Consider the following 20938-nt stretch of genomic DNA (forward strand, 5'->3'; position numbering starts at 1 on the left):
GTACTGTTTGTGGGATTTGGAACATAGCAACATAGTTTGTTTGTATGACACCTGAGTTAATGAATATATTTGTTATAAATAAAGTATAATGTGATGTCTGGATGTGTCTTGCAAAGCTCTACGGGTTAGGCATGATGTGAGATAAAATCAATCACAATTTAATTATTAAGCAGTGTGTGTGTGTGTGTGTGTGTGTTTTACATCTGAGCATGATGTAAAAGCACCACATGTATATATGTATATATATATACATATACATGTATATCTTATAGAGATTTTCATTGTATACATTACATCCTAATACACTGGAATAAGGACACTGCAACATACAGTAAAGTGTTTCCAAAAACAAACAAAAACACATAACTGCTTGACTCTGTCACTGATGCAGCTCAGTGAGAGTGGATCATGAATGGACTTGGATTAAAAAGTGAATGTCTCTTACCATCTTCTATCACCAGCTTCACTTCGGTGGGTTGTTTCACTCCTGACATACACCTGTAGGTCCCTTCATCATCTTTAGTAAGGTCTCTGATGGCCACTATGAGGTTTATCTCTTTAGTATCATAGAACAGAGAAAATCTGCCTATGTTTTCCCACATATTGTCCTTCGTAGTACTGACGTTGGTTTCGCAGGGAGCTTTGCAAACTTGTACATCATTGAGTTTATCTGTTGTGCCTGTGCAGTTGAAAGTGACCCATCCTCCTGGGCAGCCCTTGACTTCGGGCGGGTCTGCCTCACAGCCTGTCAGTCAGTGAAGAGAGAGACATGTGAAGACAGTGAAGACAGACAGTGAAGAGAGAGACATGTGAAGACAGTGAAGACAGACAGTGAAAAGAGAGACATGTGAAGACAGTGAAGACAGACAGTGAAGAGAGAGACATGTGAAGACAGTGAAGACAGACAGTGAAGACAGAAGACATGTGAAGACAGTGAAGACAGAAGACATGGATCTGAGTGCAGATTGTGATAAAACACTAAATCATCCCAGAGCTGCTGCAAGGCTCTGAGTTAACATTATCAATTAAACTTATTTCTTCTGTTTCTATCAACGATTGATTGAGCATAAACTTTCTGACTGGATCTATCAATTAATGACAGACTTTATGGATCTATTAATTGATTTTTTTAATCTGTTAACTGATCATAGACTTGTTGGATTATATTAGTTGATGATGATATAGGTTTGGTATCTATCAGTGGATGGTGGACTTTGTGACAGGCAGCAGACAGTATGAGGATGGACCTCATCACTGGTGTGTCTGCACTGCACCTCCCACCTGTCAATCAAACTAGGGATGCACGATATATCGGCAATCATATCGGTATCGGCCGATGTTGGTAATTTTTTAACATATCGGTCATATCGGTATCGGTCAGATGTTGCAATGTTAATATCGGTTACTTATCATTATCAGCCAAATTCTTCACATTGATATGAAATAATGCAGTAAATCTATGATTTATGGGCTTTTCAAAAGGCTTTGCAAATAAAGAAATGCATAACTTTTTCAAATTCAGTGTTAACATGTGTTTTTCAGTATGTACAAAATGTGATGATCATAAAAATGTGGTTTTATACAGATCATATCGACATCGGTAAATATCGGTTATCGGCCATAACAGCAATGTTAATATCGGTTATCGGCATCGGCCAAAATCTTCATATCGGTGCATCCCTAAATCAAACTGACACCAAACGGGCTTTTTTCAAATTTGTGAGGTGAGATTACAAAGTCAATGCAAACATGAGAGCAGATAACATTGTGTGAATGAAGCAACATTTCACGGTGGGAATGATGTGAAAGTTGTCATTTGCTCCAGTTGAAAATGTTCTACTTGAGCTAATAATTCACACTGTCAAACTCGACGAGCCAGTATCTTTGGAGTACAAAGATAATTTTGATATCACCAGAAAGCTTACGTTCTCCTATTTCCAACAGTGTATAAACTCAAAATGGTTTGAGTTGGTTTGTTTATTTGCTGTTGTTAACATTTCCAGCAGCAACAGAAGAGTAGTTAACATGAGCAGTGAGCAGCCACCATGACTGAAGACAAACAGAACAGACCCTGAGTGATGTTCATGACCAACACAAAACACATTCTCTGTGCTGTAGGCCTACTATCACTGCTGTTTCTGAACACTCAAGTTATATCAACAATGCAGTATCCATGGTTACAGAATTACATTATCAGTTCTCACTTTTAACCACTTCCATCTTCACTGAAGTGAAGTTTTTTTCACTGTATTCACACACTGTGTGTGTGTGTGTGTGTGTGTGTGTATGTGTATATATATGTACTGTACATGTATGTACATACAGTACATACGCATCCACACACGTGCGCGCACACACACACACACACACACACACACTGTGTGCGTGTGTGTGTGTGTGCGCGCACGTGTGTGGATGCGTACGTATGTACATACATGTATATATACACACACACACACACACACACACACACACACACACTCCTTATAGGGATGTCATCAGCTCTAAAAATGCCATAGATTAATTCAATCAATTCAATATATATATATATATATATATATATATATATATATATATATATATATATATATATATATATGAATGATTCAGCCAAAACAGTGTAGCTCAGTAGTAATGATCAGATTAGTTTGTGATAGAAGTCATTGGGCTGTAATAATCTGTTTACCTGCCATCAATGAGAGCATGAGGAGGAGAAGGTTCCTCATCTTGTTGTGTTGGATGCTGAGATCTTCAGTCAGACTCCTGAACTCTGTTCCAGCAGCTGGTTGCTTCAGGTCTCTCAGGTTGGAGGGTCTCTACTCTATTGTTTGTCTGCACAGCTTAGTTCCTCATTTTATGCTTTTACAAACTAACACCTCCTCCACTATTTCTGTCTTCCGTTGTCTTCTTACAGTAATCATCATACTTCCCTTTTTCTTATCTTGCTTCTGTATGGGCGTCACAGTAAAGAGGTTAAGGGAGAGAGAGAGAGAGAGAAAGCAAAATCCACATTTGGGGTATAGGAAACACACGACTAATAATGTAAATGAGATTACAATGAATCATTGACGGCCTTTAAAGGCAGGAAACCCACCATCTCCTCTTCACAAATGGATGCAGACTCATCATTATAATAAATAAATGGTGACCAGTGGACAGGTTGTTTCTGCAGCTTCTCACAACAAACTGAGTGGTTGAGGGGAATAAACTGATGGAAGCAAAAGGTGAATTTGAAATTGGGGATTTCCCCGCTCCCAACAACTAGAGGGCAGCGTCTTTACATCTGGATGTGATGTGTGGATGGATGGGTTAAAAATGAATTAACACCAAAGGTTATTAAAGGAGATTTAAAAGATGGTGCTGATGACGACTGATGACGACTGTTGTTGAGCTGTTGAATATTAGTGTGTGTCACCATGAACCAGCAGAGCTGTATGAAGCCAACAGGACATGACAGCAGGTACTATACCACCCACAGGACAAAACCACAGGAAGCTGCTTCAACTGGTGAACACACATCTCTCATCTAGTTTCTAATCTGCTGTCAGATCAGAGAGAGAAGCTTACATTTACAGAACTTAGATGAAGTAATAGCCTACACAATATTTTCATACTGTTTTACTGATGTATCACAATAGTGATTCAACCTATATCTGGGTAGTTAGCAGTGTTGGGGGTAACACATTACAAAGTAACACATTACTGTAATGAGTAGTGTAAGGCATTACACTCCCTAAATCCAGTAATCACATTACAGTTACTATTTAAACACTTATTACATTCCTTGCATTCCAACAGTTCTTCAATTAGCTGCAGGATCAGGTTTGAATCTGCAGGATTATGGGGGGGAAAACACCAAACGTGCGGCACTTTTTCATGCACTCGATTACACAACACAACTAGATTGGATGGGCTGGAGGGACGGGGAGGAGTGAGGTCTTGTGTATGCCCTTATTAGGATAGGGATGTGTGCTGATATGGGCATATGTAAGGTTTCATGTTTTATTGTTAACTGGCAATTAGGTGACAATGCATCTCAGGCGATGCTGCAGAGTAACACAAAAGTAATGTAACGAGTAGTGTAATGAATTACTTTCTCCAGGGAGTAATTAAGTAAAGTAAGGCATTACTTTTTTTTAAAGTAATGTGTAATGTGTAATATATTACTTTTTTGAGTAACGACCCCCAACTGGTATTAGCATGAGCAGCAAAAGCCACTGTGGCTGAACAGAGGGGGGACAAGTCTGAGGCAACGCAATTTTATTTATAGAGCAAGTTTCATGCACAGAGGCAGATTCAAGATGCTTTACAGAGAAAAGTTAAAAACAACAATGCAATACAATACCAATGCAATACAATACAATACAATACAATGCAATGCAATGCAATGCAATACAATACAATACAATACAATACAATACAAGCAATGCAATACAATACAATACAATACAATACAATACAGTATGAGACGAGTAACAATTTAATAAAGCGAAAATATACAAAAGATTTAAAATAATGATGGGAAAAAGGTGTTGGTTTAAAAAGATTAAGGTGAAAGCACATGAGAAGAGTAAGGTTTTCAGCCTGGATTTAAAACCTGCAATAGGGGCGTGTCTAAGACTATCAGGCAGGTTGTTCCAGTGCTATCCTCCTGCATAATGACTAAAAGCCACCTCTCTGTGTTTGGAGTTTGCTCTGGTCACGACTAGCAGTCCTCTACCCTGGGATCTAAGTGCTCAAGCATATCGCTCATATATTTAGGACCAGCTCCATGTAGAGATTTAAAAGTATAAGTCATACAACTTTAAACTAGATTCTGTGACTTACTGGCAACTTGAAACCATGCTTATCATCATGCAGCATCAAAAGAAAAAAAGAATACAAGGTTTTTCTACTAGCATGATACTGCATGACAGATTACTGCAACCGCTAAAACCAATATGTGACAGAGAAACAATACTCAAAAAGGAATGTGCCTTTTGCAGTGGTTCAGAAATAAACATTCACAAAACCAGTGGCATTCAGTGCTTTTTTAATATCATATTATCAATAACAGTCATACTTTGCAAGGAATAAAATAGGACAATGTACAAATGTGTTCAGTAAAAAAGTAATATATTGTAATGACATGTAATACATAATAATAGAATATATATATATATTTTTTTTGGCCTCTAACTGACACAAATAAACTAACATTTCACACATTTTAGAGAGAGGAGTAAGCTGGCTAAATAGAGCAGAGATCTAATAGAAATGTCTGGTGAAAGATAATAAATTATATCACCATGCTGAATACTGGAATAACAATGATGATTTTTTTTTTTTTTTTTTTTTTTTTTTTTTTGAGAATGAAATGTCTTGAGAGTACAGACCAACATGTGAGTTTTTGAAAGCCAGAAGTCTCAGCTGCTGGTGAAGTGATCATTCACTCATTAATATTGATCAACAGCCTGATCAATCCCTGATATATTAGTCATGTTGTGCTACAGGAGATTGAAAATCCCATTGCCTCTTTAAATCATCTCAATTAAATGACCTAATGGTTCATATTCAAACAGTAGACTACACCAACCCAGCTGAGCCAGAGTTGACTCTCATGTCAATATAATACTAGACAGAGCTGAGGCGAGCCTGTCCAAAATGCCTCCAATGCTGCAGGAATAACCTACAGAACAACGGCTGCAAGAATGCTGAATTGTAGCTTAAATTATGTCTCTGTTATGAGCACAAAACATCTGTGTCTCAAAGAAAGAGCATCATTTTGTGAATCCAGGTCAGAATTATTTACAATGAACTTTGAAGTTCAACGAGACACAACATCTCATCCTCAAGTCTGCTAGTTTTAATTAGAAAAATGATGAATGAAAACAATGACCACATTTACACCTGGCATTCAAATGTGTTTTCAGTGATCAGATTGTAATCGGATATAGGATGGATTGTGATGTGATTGGCAGACCACCTCCGGAGGTGGTCAGGGACACATTGTGACCACATTGAACATTGAAGTTGAAATACAAATGTGTTCTCAATCCACATACAACAACAGCCACTGCTGTTCATCTGCTGCTCTACGGAGCTTGCCTGATGCGATTGCAATCGGATCTCAATGTGGACACTGGAGACACATATGAATTGACCCCATTTACACCTGGCATTAAAATGTGTTTCGGGTGATCAGATTTCAATCTGATAGTGCTTGACCACATTAACCTGATTACATTTACACTTGGTATTAATATGTGTCTCCAGTGTCTACATTGAGATCCGATTGCGATTGCATCAGGCAACCTCCATAACGTAGCGAAAACTGATAGTGGTCAAGCACTATCAGATTGCAATCTGATCACGAAAACACATTTCCATGCCAGGTGTAAACGGGGTCAATGAGAACAGCACGGCTATTGAAATCTCAGCCATAAGACAAGACTTGGTTCAGGTTGAGAATTGAAGTCCATCTTTGCTCAGTTATTGTGGCAGGTTGACTGTGGAATAGAGAGGATCCTCACAAGGTCCAGATGGGTGATTGACAGTGGAGTGGGCGGGGCTTTGGTTGCTCCTCGCAGCAGAATACACACAGTCAGGGGAGCTGGTGTTGTGAGTGGGCGTGGCTCCAGGGCCGTTTGGGAGGGTGACGTTGGAGTAGAGGGGAGGGGCAGAGGGGTTTGTGGGAAAGCCTGCGAGGACGTAAACCGAAGGAAGTGCAGTTCCTGAGTCTGGCTGGTGGGGGCGCTCCTGTATCTCATCATAGACATGAAGGGCCTGCAGGGAAGAAGGAAAGATACAAGTGTGAATAGTGTTTAGTGCAAAATCCAATCCAATCCAAACAAAATGCATTATCCATATGAATCCTACTGTACTGTAGTATGTATGAAATAAAACCTGACTTGATATTTGATGGCCGTTTTAACTTGAAGTATCACAAGTGCAAAATGTTGTGCAAATTATGCTGTAACCCAAACACTGGGTCATCTATCATGATGTTGGTGTGACTGGTTAATGAATCTAATATTGCTTAATATGAGCAGTGAACACACACACAATGTGCAGAGAAAATGACACGTTAGTTGTTGGACTGTATGTCAGCCTGCTGACTCCAGAGTCCTGCTTTGTCACGCACCTTGTGTGTTTCTTATGGAACACGCCACAGGTGGACCGTTAAAAAGCACTCGGCACCTGTGAGTTCAGGCGGTCAACTGTGCTGTCCTGCTCGCCGTCCAGAAGGAGTTGGGAAGAGAGGACCCTCTCTCTCCCTGGTTTTGGCTTAGGGGCTTGGGGCTTGAAGAGACCTAACCTTAATCCCACCACCATCTCGAGACCCTAACTCTAAGACCACCTATCCAATGACTAACCCTAACCCTAAGACCACCTACCCAATGACTAACCCTAAGACTACCTACCCATACCCCTATAAGACCATCAATGCCTAAACCCAACCTGTGGAGTCCCAGGGTGTGACCAATGTGTGACCCCACAATGCTGGTTTAATTGTCCGCCCGTGGCACGTTCCATAATACGCCCAACGGCACAACGTTAACTGCCGTGTGTGGACCTCGTTACCTCAAATGCACAAGGTACCGGGGCTCGTTACCTCAAATGCACAAGGTACCGGGGCTCGTTACCACAAATGCACAAGGTACCGGGGCTCATTACCTCAAATGCACAAGGTACCGGGGCTCGTTACCTCAAATGCACAAGGTACCGGGGCTCCTTACCTCAAATGCACAAGGTACCGGGGCTCGTTACCTCAAATGCACAAGGTACCGGGGCTCCTTACCTCAAATGCACAAGGTACCGGGGCTCGTTACCTCAAATGCACAAGGTACTGGGGCTCCTTACCTCAAATGCACAAGGTACCGGGGCTCGTTACCTCAAATGCACAAGGTACCGGGGCTCCTTACCTCAAATGCACAAGGTACCGGGGCTCGTTACCTCAAATGCACAAGGTACCGGGGCTCCTTACCTCAAATGCACAAGGTACCGGGGCTCCTTACCTCAAATGCACAAGGTACCGGGGCTCGTTACCTCAAATGCACAAGGTACCGGGGCTCCTTACCTCAAATGCACAAGGTACCGGGGCTCCTTACCTCAAATGCACAAGGTACCGGGGCTCGTTACCTCAAATGCACAAGGTACCGGGGCTCGTTACCTCAAATGCACAAGGTACCGGGGCCCGTTACCTCAAATGCACAAGGTACCGGGGCTCGTTACCTCAAATGCACAAGGTACTGGGGCTCGTTACCTCAAATGCACAAGGTACCGGGGCTCGTTACCTCAAATGCACAAGGTACCGGGGCTCGTTACCTCAAATGCACAAGGTACCGGGGCTCGTTACCTCAAATGCACAAGGTACCGGGGCTCGTTACCTCAAATGCACAAGGTACTGGGGCTCGTTACCTCAAATGCACATGGTACCGGGGCTCGTTACCTCAAATGCACAAGGTACCGGGGCTCGTTACCTCAAATGCACAAGGTACCGGGGCTCGTTACCTCAAATGCACAAGGTACCGGGGCCCGTTACCTCAAATGCACAAGGTACCGGGGCTCGTTACCTCAAATGCACAAGGTACTGGGGCTCGTTACCTCAAATGCACAAGGTACCGGGGCTCGTTACCTCAAATGCACAAGGTACCGGGGCTCGTTACCTCAAATGCACAAGGTACTGGGGCTCGTTACCTCAAATGCACAAGGTACCGGGGCTCGTTACCTCAAATGCACAAGGTACCGGGGCTCGTTACCTCAAATGCACAAGGTACCGGGGCTCGTTACCTCAAATGCACAAGGTACCGGGGCTCGTTACCTCAAATGCACAAGGTACCGGGGCTCGTTACCTCAAATGCACAAGGTACCGGGGCTCGTTACCTCAAATGCACAAGGTACCGGGGCTCGTTACCTCAAATGCACAAGGTACCGGGGCTCGTTACCTCAAATGCACAAGGTACCGGGGCTCGTTACCTCAAATGCACAAGGTACCGGGGCTCGTTACCTCAAATGCACAAGGTACCGGGGCTCGTTACCTCAAATGCACAAGGTACTGGGGCTCGTTACCTCAAATGCACAAGGTACCGGGGCTCGTTACCTCAAATGCACAAGGTACCGGGGCTCGTTACCTCAAATGCACAAGGTACCGGGGCTCGTTACCTCAAATGCACAAGGTGCGTGACAAAGTGAGGCTCTGGTACGAGTTTGGAGTGAGAACGTGTTGGTAATGTTATATTGTAAGTTACATAATGATTGAACATATATGGGGCTGCACATATATCACCATATATTCAGATGGGGTATAGACTGTTTCACTGGGATTCTGTTCCTATACGGAACAGTTTGGACTCTAGTTTATTTCCTGATAGTTATTATATTAGCAAATACTGCAACAGGAAGTAGGACTAGCGCCAATTTACAATGTTTATGTTGTCAAGTTGAAACAGTCTATATGTTTGGGTTATATATGATGATATGTAACAATTATATAACAACATTTCTCTGGTAGGGGCATATTAATATATACTAACCTCTCTGATTGCAACAGCTGTATTTGTTGAAGGCACACGTCCTGAGAAGCAGCACACATGAGAGAGGGAGAGAGAGAGAGAGGGAGAGAGAGAGAGGGAGAGAGAGAGAGGGAGAGGGAGAGAGGGAACCAGAAGAAATGCAGCAAAATTAAGGAAAAAGAGTGGATTAATTTCATTAATCTTTCATCAAATTATAACACAGCTGTCTCTCTAGCTAAACCAGGAGTTCTCAGCCTGATGGTCTAGGCACCGCAGAGGGACACAATCATTCTGAGTTGAAAGATGATTTATGGGATAGGAAAACATACACAGATCTATATACACATTTGACTTGAGACTCCAGCAAAGCTGACTGTGGTCACACTTAACTTGCAGGAAATGCAGGATTGAAAAACTGTAAAATGATTGTTAGTTTTCTGAATCACTTCTCAGCCTGCTCACTCCCATAAAAACAGATGGCATGACATCATGATTGAATTAATCTATGGCATTTGTAGTGGTCAAAGTGATGATGAAATCTCTTACGTTTGCAGAGGAGGAGCAGAGTGATCAGAAGCAGCAGCAGCACCGCCACACAGACAGACACAATAATGATCAGAGTTCTCTGGGAGGGGTCTGCAAGAAGAAACCACACACACACACACACACACACACACACACACACACACACACACACACACACACACACACACACACACACACACACACACACACACACACACACACACACACACACAGTGTTGAGTAGAGACTAGCTTACTATACAGCAACCAAATCCACCTTATCACACTACAATCACACCACAAGAATGTTGCTTTCAAAAATAATGAATTCATTCATTCATTCATTCATTCATTCATTAAATATTGGGTGAGATAACAACCTTGAAGTAAGCTGCAAACATGGTTTCTTACCAGGACTGTCATCTTGTTTGGTTGAAGACCCTGGAGATGTAGCAGCTGGGACTGTGATGAATGCTGATGAGCTTAGAGAGCGGATTGTTGATGTTGATTTGGGTGGTTTGGTTGTTTTGGTTGCTGCTGGTTTGGTTGTTGGTTTGGTTGTTGGTTTGGTTGTTGTTGGTCTGGTTGTTGTTGGTCTGGTTGTTGTTGGTGTTGTTTTGGTTGTTGCTGCTGGTTTGGTTGTTGTTGTTTTGGTTGTTGTTGGTTTGGTTGGTGTTGGTTTGGTTGTTCGTGCTGAAAGCAAACAGTTAAAGGCACATGTGAGTTGTACATGTGGGTATAACAAAGTTCAAATCCAAAATGAGAGAGCAACAGATAAAACATATTAGAGGATTAAGGTACAGACTTATTGTAACAAGGTGACAGAGAATATCTTCTTCATGCCATACAGTAGAATACAGTCATCTTTTCCCGCACTTTCTTTCTTTAATAGTTTTTCGCCCATAATGTGATGAATGTCAGGACACGCACGCACACACACAGACACACACACACACACACATGCACACACACACACACACACACACACACACACACACACACCCTCTTGCGATGTGCGGAGCCCCCTTTTAAACTCAACACATTTCATCACTCACCAACATTCTCCTTCATGTTTTTTTTTGTGTGACATGAGAGTTTCTCATGCAGTGAGATTTAATATAAACATAATCTATCTCCAGTTTAGTTAACACCACTCTTTTCCTTCTATTTTATTATAGATTGGCCTAATTTGGCAGATTTTCTTTATTAATTAAAAGTTGTCATTTTTCTGACACATCAGTGACACACTACTCCTGCAGAGTGAGTATATGTTGGTGATGATGAATATGTTTTGACAGGATATGAAGCAAATACAAACAGGATCAGGTCACGGCAGCACAGCAGAGAAGCAGTCAGGACGAGAAGACAGAAGTAAAGATAGAAACAACCTCACATGTCATGTGTTCAGAGAGGGAAAGGGAGAGAGAGAAAGAGAGAGAGAGAGAGACACACACACACACTAGGGCTGTCACTTTTTCCCAAAATAAAGTTCGAGCGAACTTTAATTGCCCGAAATTCGTTCGAATATATTCGAAGTTTTTTGGTTAATAAAAAAAAAAAAAAAAAAATGATTTTTTTTTTTTTTTTTTTTTTTTTCAGTCCAGGCCACCGGGCATCAGCCCGACGTGTAAAGGTGCTCTTATACTCGAGCAAAGCTCCGTGGGGGTGGGGCCCCGCGAGTCTCCGTGAGTCACCGTGGAGACCTCGCGCTGGGGGTGATGCCATTATACTCAGAAAGTGATCAGCATGTATTGTACAATGGTGAGAACAGCCTGTGAAAAGTCGCAATGAAACGCTGTGCAGTACTGAGTGCGCTTTCACTCTCAAACGACCGCACATCAGCACATGAAGGACTCACCAAACTTGTTTTTACTGAAAGCCGTTTTTACTTCTCAGCCCTGATAGCCTACTACTCTGTGCTGCTTTTAATCTCTCTCAATAATGCTCTCAACACAACACATTTACTTGGTGAAATGACTAAAAACGAACAGTTGCCAATCTAAGTTTATAGCCTACCACATGGGTCAAGAAATGTGGCGAAAACACAGCTCAGTGTTCAGGGCTCAGTGGCTCGAAAGCGGACATGTTTGGAGAGAAGCCGTGCGCTGCTCGCGCTGTTAGAAAAAAAATCATGCACATGGCGAGCGCCAGACGGAGCTAGCGAATAACCACGCCCAACAAATTTACGTCATTTGACGTGCCCGCCCCTCGCCCCTCGCTCACCCTGCCCTTCACGGCAGGGTGAGCATAATTCAGCCTTTAGCTTGGACGCTCACAGTCACAACACTGCCTCACAAACTTGGCTGCATCCAACTTGAGACAACTTTTCAGACCCTGGAGACAATCTTTCTCAGAAGAGACTAACGCGACAAATCTGGAGACTTTTTCTGACATGGGATTAACATTACCAGCAAGCAGCAGTTGGTTAATTTTGGTTCATAAAAAAATAATAATAAAAAAAAAAAAATTACATATCGAACACGAACCCCTCCCCCACATTCGAAGTTGCATTCGAATTTCGAATGAAAAGTGACAGCCCTAACACACACACACACACACACACACACACACACAGAGACAGAGAGAGAGAGAGAGACACAGAGAGAGAGAGAGAGAGAGAGACAGAGAGAGGCAGAGACAGAGACAGAGAGAGAGAGGTAGAGAGAGAGAGCAGAACCAAACAGTGAAACCACAAGCTGGTTTTGTTTACACATATAGTTAACAGGAATTTGCGGTAGCAAACTTGAGATAAATAAATATCTACCTTCTATTATGGCACATCCACCATTTAACTCATTGAGTGCCAGCCACTTTTGGAGAACGGACGCTCCCAGTGCCAGAGTTTCAGAGCGTTTTCAGTGATTTCTCGAGGCCCACAGAATATTGTGTGATATTACTATGTAAACACCGAACACTCAAAAAGAACAAGGAGACTCTATTGTATCATCAGCAAAAAAAAGTTTATTGATACCATTTTCCGTTCTTTAGTTATCAGCCGGAGAAGATAGGTCAAAAACAGCAAATACAGGCATTTCTATCTAGAAGCTGAGATATTCAGCCTTTTGTGAAATGCAGCATTTCAAGCACATTCACTGACTCTAGCTAATATTTTCTGATGTAGTGACGTGGTGTAGTTGTGTGCTGCCCTGGGTGCCCCACCCCCCTCTCCCCCCCTCAGCTACAAACTCCTCCCCACACTAGTAACACACAGCCTCACGCACCCAGCGTCTATTTTCGGAGTGCTTTTTGTGCGCCGCCTCCCAGGCAGCGCGACAAGGAAATGCCAAGCCGGACTGCAGGGAAAGGGTTGGCACTTCGGCGTCGGGTGCTGCCTTTCTGGCGGCTAATCGTGTGAAGAAACTATGCAGACAGACAGACAGAGGCAGAGGAGCTCAGTTGTGTGCGCGGATTGACTGCTGTTGCCAGGCACCGTCAGTTGCAGCCAGAGCAATCTACATGGCTCTGGGCTGCAGCATGAGCGCTTTCTCTTTGATCAGGGCAGGCCCGGCGCCACGAGGGGGCCTAAGGGGGCTTAGCCCCCTCAGTTCAATTTTCGGCCCCCTCACTTGAAAAAAATAAAAATAAAAAATAATTTTTTTAAGAATAGTTAATCTATAAAGGCCAGTTAGGCAATGTTTGTACCTGACATGTTTAGGCTGCTGTTTCTGCAGTCTTCATCAAATTTGATCAGTTTAAGTTGATGTAGGCTACCCCCTGTAAACATAGCTCTGTTGTTTCAGAATTGGCAGGGAAGCGCTATTTGCTGTGCTTTGGTTGTCACAAGGTGTCAGAGATGTAGCTATTTATTAAATTTGAACTATGAACCCTTGAACCTCTATTAATGCCTTAATCTGCTGCTGTGAAATAAATGTTTTATTTGATTTTGAATAGTAGTCTTTCTTGTGTTGTTATTGCGCTTTTCAGAGGTTATTATGGTTAAAAAGTCCAGAAATAGGCATAGCGGGTATATAACCTATGTTTTACGCTATAAAAATATCATATAAAAAAAAAAAAAATCGGGAAAAAAAAAAAAAATCAGCCCCCTCGCCAGTTATAACAGCCCCCTCAGTCATTTCATCCTGGCGCCGGCCCTGGATCAGGGGGCTTTTTCAGGCTATATTTCGGACATTTCTCTAATCTGGAGAGCACTGTCGCCACCTAATGAGTCCGTAAAATAGGTTATACAGCTTCAATAGCTACAATATTTGTACAGGACATACATAAGGCTTTGATCCACGTCCCACCGTCAAAAAAGGCAATTGACGAACATACTCGTCCTTGGCACTCTACGTTACTAAACGAAATGACGAACATACTCGTCCATGGCACTCAATGAGTTAAAAACAATGATACCTCTTACAAAATGGCTGATTGCACAAAATTAAACCCATGTGCAAAACTCATATATATATATTTTTTTTTAATGAAATTTTAGATATTGCCCAATCACTGCTCACAGTTTCCTCCCTACAGCCCACATAGTGGAACCCTAATCATGTTTGTGTAAATAAACTAACACTGAAGCTTACTGTTTGTGTGTTACTCACCTTTAACTTGCAGGTTGACTCTTTTGAATGTGGTTTGGTAATGTCTTACACCTGAGACTCTCTCCACTCCACAGCTGTAGACACCAGAGTCTGCAGGGGTCAACTTACTGATGGACAGGCTGAAGTCTTTGGTGTTCTCTGATGTTGGAGATAACATTTCTCCACAGATAGATGTAGGGGTTTGTTTACAGACAAACCTGCTGACACTGGACTTAAAGTCCTCTAATGGATTACATGTGATGGTGGTTGTATCTCCTATATTGGCAGGTTGAATTAATTCCTTTTGGCAGCCATCTTCACCTGCTGTAAATCAAAGAGAAAAGTAGACAGAAGTGTAAATTACTGTAACCACATTGTAATACTGTGTTAACACACCTGTGTTAACCTTTTATTTAGCCTTTTATTTATTTTAACTATAGGCATGTAACATTTAACATGCTACTTGTGTTGTTTCTTGTCAATGTTCTTATTTGTATGTCTATATGCTGCAACTCAATTTGCCCTTTGGGACACTAATAAACTTGAACTTGAACTTGAACATAATGAACATCTAGCTAATGTATAATGTTTGCTTTATAGCAAAATGACTCATGACTTAACATTAACATTGTACTGTTTGTGGGATTTGGAACATAGCAACATAGTTTGCTTGTATGATACCTGAGTTAATGAATATATTTGTTATAAATAAAGTATAATGTGATGTCTGGATGTGTCGTGTAAAGCTCTACGGGTTAGGCATGATGTGACATCAAATCAATCACAATTTAATTAATAAGCAGTGTGCGTGCGTGTGTGTGTGTGTGTGTGTGTGTGTGTTTGTGTTTTACATCTGAGCATGATGTAAAAGCACCACATATATGTATATATATATACATATACATGTATATCTTATAGAGATTTTCATTGTGTATACAGTACATTAAATCCTAATACACTGGAATAAGGACACTGCAACATACAGTAAAGTGTTTCCAAAAACAAACAAAAACACATAACTGATTGACTCTGTCACTGATGCAGCTCAGTGAGACTGGATCATGAATGGACTTACTTGGATTAAAAAGTGAACGTCTCTTACCTTTTTCTATCTTCAGCTCCACAGCGGTTTGTTTCCCTCCTGACATACACCTGTAGATCCCTTCATCATCTTTAGTAAGGTTGCTGATGGCCACTATGAGGTTTATCTCTTTAGTATCATAGAACAGAGAAAATCTGCCTCTGTTTTCCCACATATTCTCCTTCATAGTACTGACTTTGGTGTTGCAGGGAGCTTTGCAAAATTGTGCATCATTGAGTTGATTTGTGCTGCCTGAGCAGTTGAAAGTGACCCATCCTCCTAGGCAGGCCTTCACTTCGGGCGGGTCTGCCTCACAGCCTGTCAGTCAGTGAAGAGAGAGACATGTGAAGACAGTGAAGACAGACAGTGAAGACAGAAGACATGTGAAGACAGTGAAGACAGTCAGTGAAGACAGAAGACATGGATCTGAGTGCAGATTGTGATAAAACACTAGCTGCAAGGCTCTGAGTTAACATTATCAATTAAACTTATTTTTTCTGTTTCTATAAACGATTAATTGATCATAAACTTTCTGACTGGATCTATCAAATAATGACAGACTTTATGGATTTATTAATTGATTTTTTTAATCTGTTAACTGATCATAGACTTGTTGGATTATATTAGTTGATGATATAGGTTTGGTATCTATCAGTGGATCATGGACTTTGTGACAGGCAGCAGACAGTATGAGGATGTGTCACAGGGCAGAAAACTCCTATTGTTTTGATTTACCTATTTTGGATTTTGGATTTATTTCTTATTATTAGATGTGCTTTTTATTTAATTAGTAGAAGTGCTCTTTATTTAATTATTAGATGTGTTTTGGTTTAAGTGTGTTCATTACTTTTTGCAATATTTTGATTTGTATGTGGAGTGGTGTGGTGTGTTTTTGGGGAGTTTTCGCCTTGACTAATGACGTTTTGCCTGGACTAATCAATTGAGATCACAGACACCTGGAGCAGGGGCAATTGACTGTGGGGAGCCAATGGGCGAGCAGGACGGGGAAACACTTCTCTCTTATCAGGGTGCAGAGACGGAGAGAATGGAGAGCTAGCCGGAGAAAGACAGCAGAGCACACACTGAGGGGAAGCGGCGGAGAGGGGAGCAGCTGACGGCCATGCCTGTAGGCAAGGTAAGGTGTGGGCAACTGAGCCCGTTGCGGCTTGGGCCCCTCTCTCTCTGCAGCGTACCTATGGGCGTACTGTAGAGGACTGACGGGGGATGGGAGAGAGGGGGGGGGATGCCCAAACATTGCCCCACCAACGTCGCTGTAGTCTCGCTAGCCAGCCTCTCTTCCCTTCCGTCAGAGAGTCTGGCGCCGTGGAAACAGGCAACGGGGATCAGCCCTCCCCTGCTCTAAAGCTGCTCTCCCATTCGAGCGGCTGTTCCGGTGGCAGCAGGATATCCGCTCCCCCGCTTGCAAGCTCTGTCACGCTCTGTTCATTGGCTCCGACCATGTGAATCAGAGCGGCTTCCGCTCCCATGTGTGTCGCTGTAATGCTCCCGCCGAACGCTAACTTGCTAGCGTAGAAAGCTAACGGCAGAAACCTACAGGCTAACTCGTTGCTACACGCTGAAAATGGCAAGTTTTGAAGAAAATTTGGATTGTGCAATAAAGAAGGCCTGCTCGGCACTTTCGGTGGATGGTTGTAAAGATATCAAGAGAATATGTTTAGAACATTTGCTGTCTAACAGTGACTTTATGCCTGTGAGCTCTCCTCCTCCTGTGTAAATGTTCCGCCGACACAAGTTCCACCCCGAAACTATTTTCCAAGGGCAAGACGAGGATGATTGGTTTACCCAAACACAATCCCACAATGGAAACCTGCGGCGCCAGACTCTCTTGACAGAACTACTTTGTCTCCATTGGCAACTACCGTACACATCTGACCAAACCAAAATGACATGTGGGGTACCCCAAGGATCAATTTTAGGTCCTGTCCTGTTTAACCTTTATATGCTCTCTCTGGGCCTAATTATGCAAAAAAACAAAATAGCTTATCATAGCTATGCAGATGACACCCAACTCTACATAGCCCTCTCATCGGATGACTATGCCCCCATAGAGACACTGTGTCAGTGCCTTGCGCAAATTAATGATTGGATGTGCCAGAATTTTCTCCAACTTAATAAAGACAAAACAGAGATAATTGTCTTCGGCAAAAAAGAAGATAGGCTCAAAGTTACTGCTCACCTCGAATCCCTATCTTTGAAGCCAAAGGACCAGGTAAAAAATCTTGGCATTATTATTGACTCTGATCTAAATTTCAACTCCCACATCAAGCTTATAAGAAAATCTGCCTTCTATCATCTAAAAAATATAGCAAGGATTAGAGGCTACATGTCCAAACAAGATCTTGAAAAACTAATTCATGCTTTCATTTCTAGCAGGCTAGACTACTGCAACAGTCTTTTCAATGGTCTTCCCAAAAAAGCTATTAAACAACTACAGCTCATTCAGAATGCGGCTGCTAGAGTTCTAACAAGAACCAAGAAAGCTGAACACATTACACCAGTTCTCAAATCCCTGCATTGGCTGCCAGTAAATCTTAGAATAGACTTTAAAATTCTGCTAATAGTTTACAAATCTCTCAACGGGTCAGGCCCACACTACATCTCTGAAATGCTTCTACACTATGAACCATCCAGATCCCTGAGATCTTCAGTCACTGGTCTACTAATTGTCCCGAGGACCAAATCAAAACATGGTGAAGCCGCGTTCTCCCACTATGCCTCTCATAACTGGAACAAACTCCCTGAACACATTAGATCTGCCCCTACTCTGCCTATTTTTAAATCCAAGCTAAAGACCTTTATGTTTACTCTTGCTTTTAACTGCTACTAAACTACTGCCTCTCTCGGCCTGTAATTTAAAAAAAGATTCCTGTACATTTCCAACAAATGGACTGTACATGTAATAATAATACTGAAGAGTGCCTTGTAACTTATTTAAAACAGAAATAATGTTTCATGTTTGTTAATTTGAGTATATATTTTAACTAAAACTGTCGGCTGTGTTTTTTATGTGTTTTTTTATATGTGCATTGCTTTGCTGCTTGTTTTTTCGATTATTTTTTGTAAAGCACCTTGAATTGCCTTGTGTATGAAAGGTGCTATATAAATAAAATTTGACTTGACTTGACTTGACAGAAGGGAAGAGAGGCTGGCTAGCGAGACTAACGTCGCTGAGACCCACAGGCGGGGTGAGGCTCCCCGGGCTCGCCGATGGGCCGTTCCCCTCCGGAGGACAGTGGCTGACACACTATCTAACGGCCTGATTGTCGTTACTGGGAAAGGCTGGAGCCTCTTGTCCCAGCCTGTCCTTTCTCTTTTAAAGGCCGCCTCTGAGGGAGCGGACGGCGGCGGAGCGGAGAGGGAGCCAGAGCGCTGTGGGTCAACGGATCGCCTGAACGCTGGTGCGGTCCTGTGGGCGGCTGGTCGGACCCCGCCCGGACGTGGAGGACACGTCGGCCTGGCTGGACCAAACCGAGCGGCTGCTGCTCGGGATTCGATTGCGACTTTTTTAGCCTATTTAGCAATTATTTTAATCTTAATTGATTTTATTTGTACATTTTTATCCCAGTTGGAAATTCCCCCGTTTTTATACCGTTTTATATTTTAACCAATAAATGGTATTTATATTTGGGAAAAGCTGCTTCTGTCTCTGTCCTTGGGTATTTTAGACTGCTCTCCCTTGTGCCGAACCTCCATTGTATATTTGGGTCTATTATAGGGATGCACCGATATGAAAATTTTGGCCGATAACCGATATTAACATTGCTGTTATGGCCGATAACCGATATTTACCGATGTCGATATTATCTGTATAAAACCACATTTTTATGATCATCACATATTGTACATACTGAAAAACACATGTTAACACTGAATTTGAAAAAGTTATGCATTTCTTTATTTGCAAAGCCTTTGGTAAAGCCCATAAATCATAGATTTACTGCATTATTTCATATCAATGTGAAGAATTTGGCTGATAATGATAACCGATATTAACATTGCAACATCTGACCGATACCGATATGACCGATATGTTAAAAAATGACCAACATCGGCCGATACCGATATGACTGCCGATATATCGTGCATCCCTAGTCTATTAGAGTTCCTAGGCTCTAGCCAAAAAAACCTAGGTGGCGTTGTCAGCAAACACCACTAAACCATGCCACAGATGGACCTCATCACTGGTGCATCTGCACTGCACCTCCCACCTGTCAATCAAACTGAGCATTCACACCAAACAGGCTTTTTTCAAATTTGTGAGGTGAGATTACAAAGTCAATGCAAACATGAGAGCAGATGACATTGTGTGAATGAAGCAACATTTCACGGTGGGAATGATGCGAAATTTGCTATTTGCTCCAGTTGAAAATGTTCTACTTGAGCTAATAATTCACACTGTCAAACTCGACAAGCCAGTATCTTTGGAGTACAAAGATAATTTTGATATCACCAGAAAGCTTACGTTCTCCTATTTCCAACAGTGTATAAACTCAAAATGGTTTGAGTTGGTTTATATTTGCTGTTGTTAACATTTCCAGCAGCAACAGAAGAGTAGTTAACATGAGCAGTGAGCAGCCACCATGACTGAAGACAAACAGAACAGACCCTGAGTGATGTTCATGACCAACACAAAACACATTCTCTGTGCTGTAGGCCTACTATCACTGCTGTTTCTGAACTCAAGTTATATCAACAATGCAGTATCCATGGTTACAGAATTACATTATCAGTTCTCACTTTTGACCACTTCCATCTTCACTGAAAACACAGGCAGACTAGACTGCTTCACTTTTGGTACATTCAGTATGTGTGTGTGTGTATGTGTATATATATATATTCACACACACACACACACACACACACACACACACACACACACACACACACACACACACGCATATATATATATATATATATATACACACAGTATATACTGTATGTATACATATATGTGTGTGTGTGTTTGTGTGATTCAGGCAAAACAGTGTAGCTCAGTAATAATGATCAGACTAGTTTCTGATAGAAGTCATTGGGCTGTAATAATCTGTTTACCTGCCATCAATGAGAGCATGAGGATGAGAAGGTTCCTCATCTTGTTGTGTTGGATGCTGAGATCTTCAGTCAGACTCCTGAACTCTGTTCCAGCAGCTGGTTGCTTCAGGTCTCTCAGGTTGGAGGGTCTCTACTCTACTGTCTGTCTGCGCAGCTTAGTTCCTCATTTTATGCTTTAGATCAGCTACAAACTAACACCTCCTCCCCTACAGTATTTCTGTCTTTCCGTTTTCTCTCTTA

General features: G+C 42.1%; 2 protein-coding genes across 2 annotated transcripts in view; both read right to left on the reverse strand.

Moving 5' to 3' along the window:
- Positions 1-468, reverse strand: part of LOC310799026 (uncharacterized protein) — a 6772-nt gene extending 6304 nt beyond the window's left edge. The window contains exon 1 of the mRNA XM_083661596.1: positions 446-468. The gene's annotated coding sequence lies outside the window, so the exon portion shown is untranslated. The remainder of the gene's footprint in view (positions 1-445) is intronic.
- A 5908-nt stretch (positions 469-6376) lies between these two features.
- On the reverse strand, positions 6377-20738 carry LOC310799396 (uncharacterized protein; the record flags this gene model as incomplete). Its single annotated transcript, XM_083661984.1, has 7 exons — positions 6377-6765; positions 9516-9556; positions 10041-10130; positions 10430-10711; positions 14566-14868; positions 15647-15943; positions 20699-20738. The coding sequence occupies 7 exons, from the start codon at positions 20736-20738 to the stop codon at positions 6472-6474; spliced, it is 1347 nt and encodes a 448-aa protein (XP_083518110.1). The 3' UTR covers positions 6377-6471.
- Positions 20739-20938: the final 200 nt, after the last annotated feature.

This window comes from Poromitra crassiceps (genome assembly GCF_964638095.1).
Source record: "Poromitra crassiceps genome assembly, chromosome: 27".
Lineage (NCBI taxonomy): Eukaryota > Metazoa > Chordata > Actinopteri > Beryciformes > Melamphaidae > Poromitra > Poromitra crassiceps.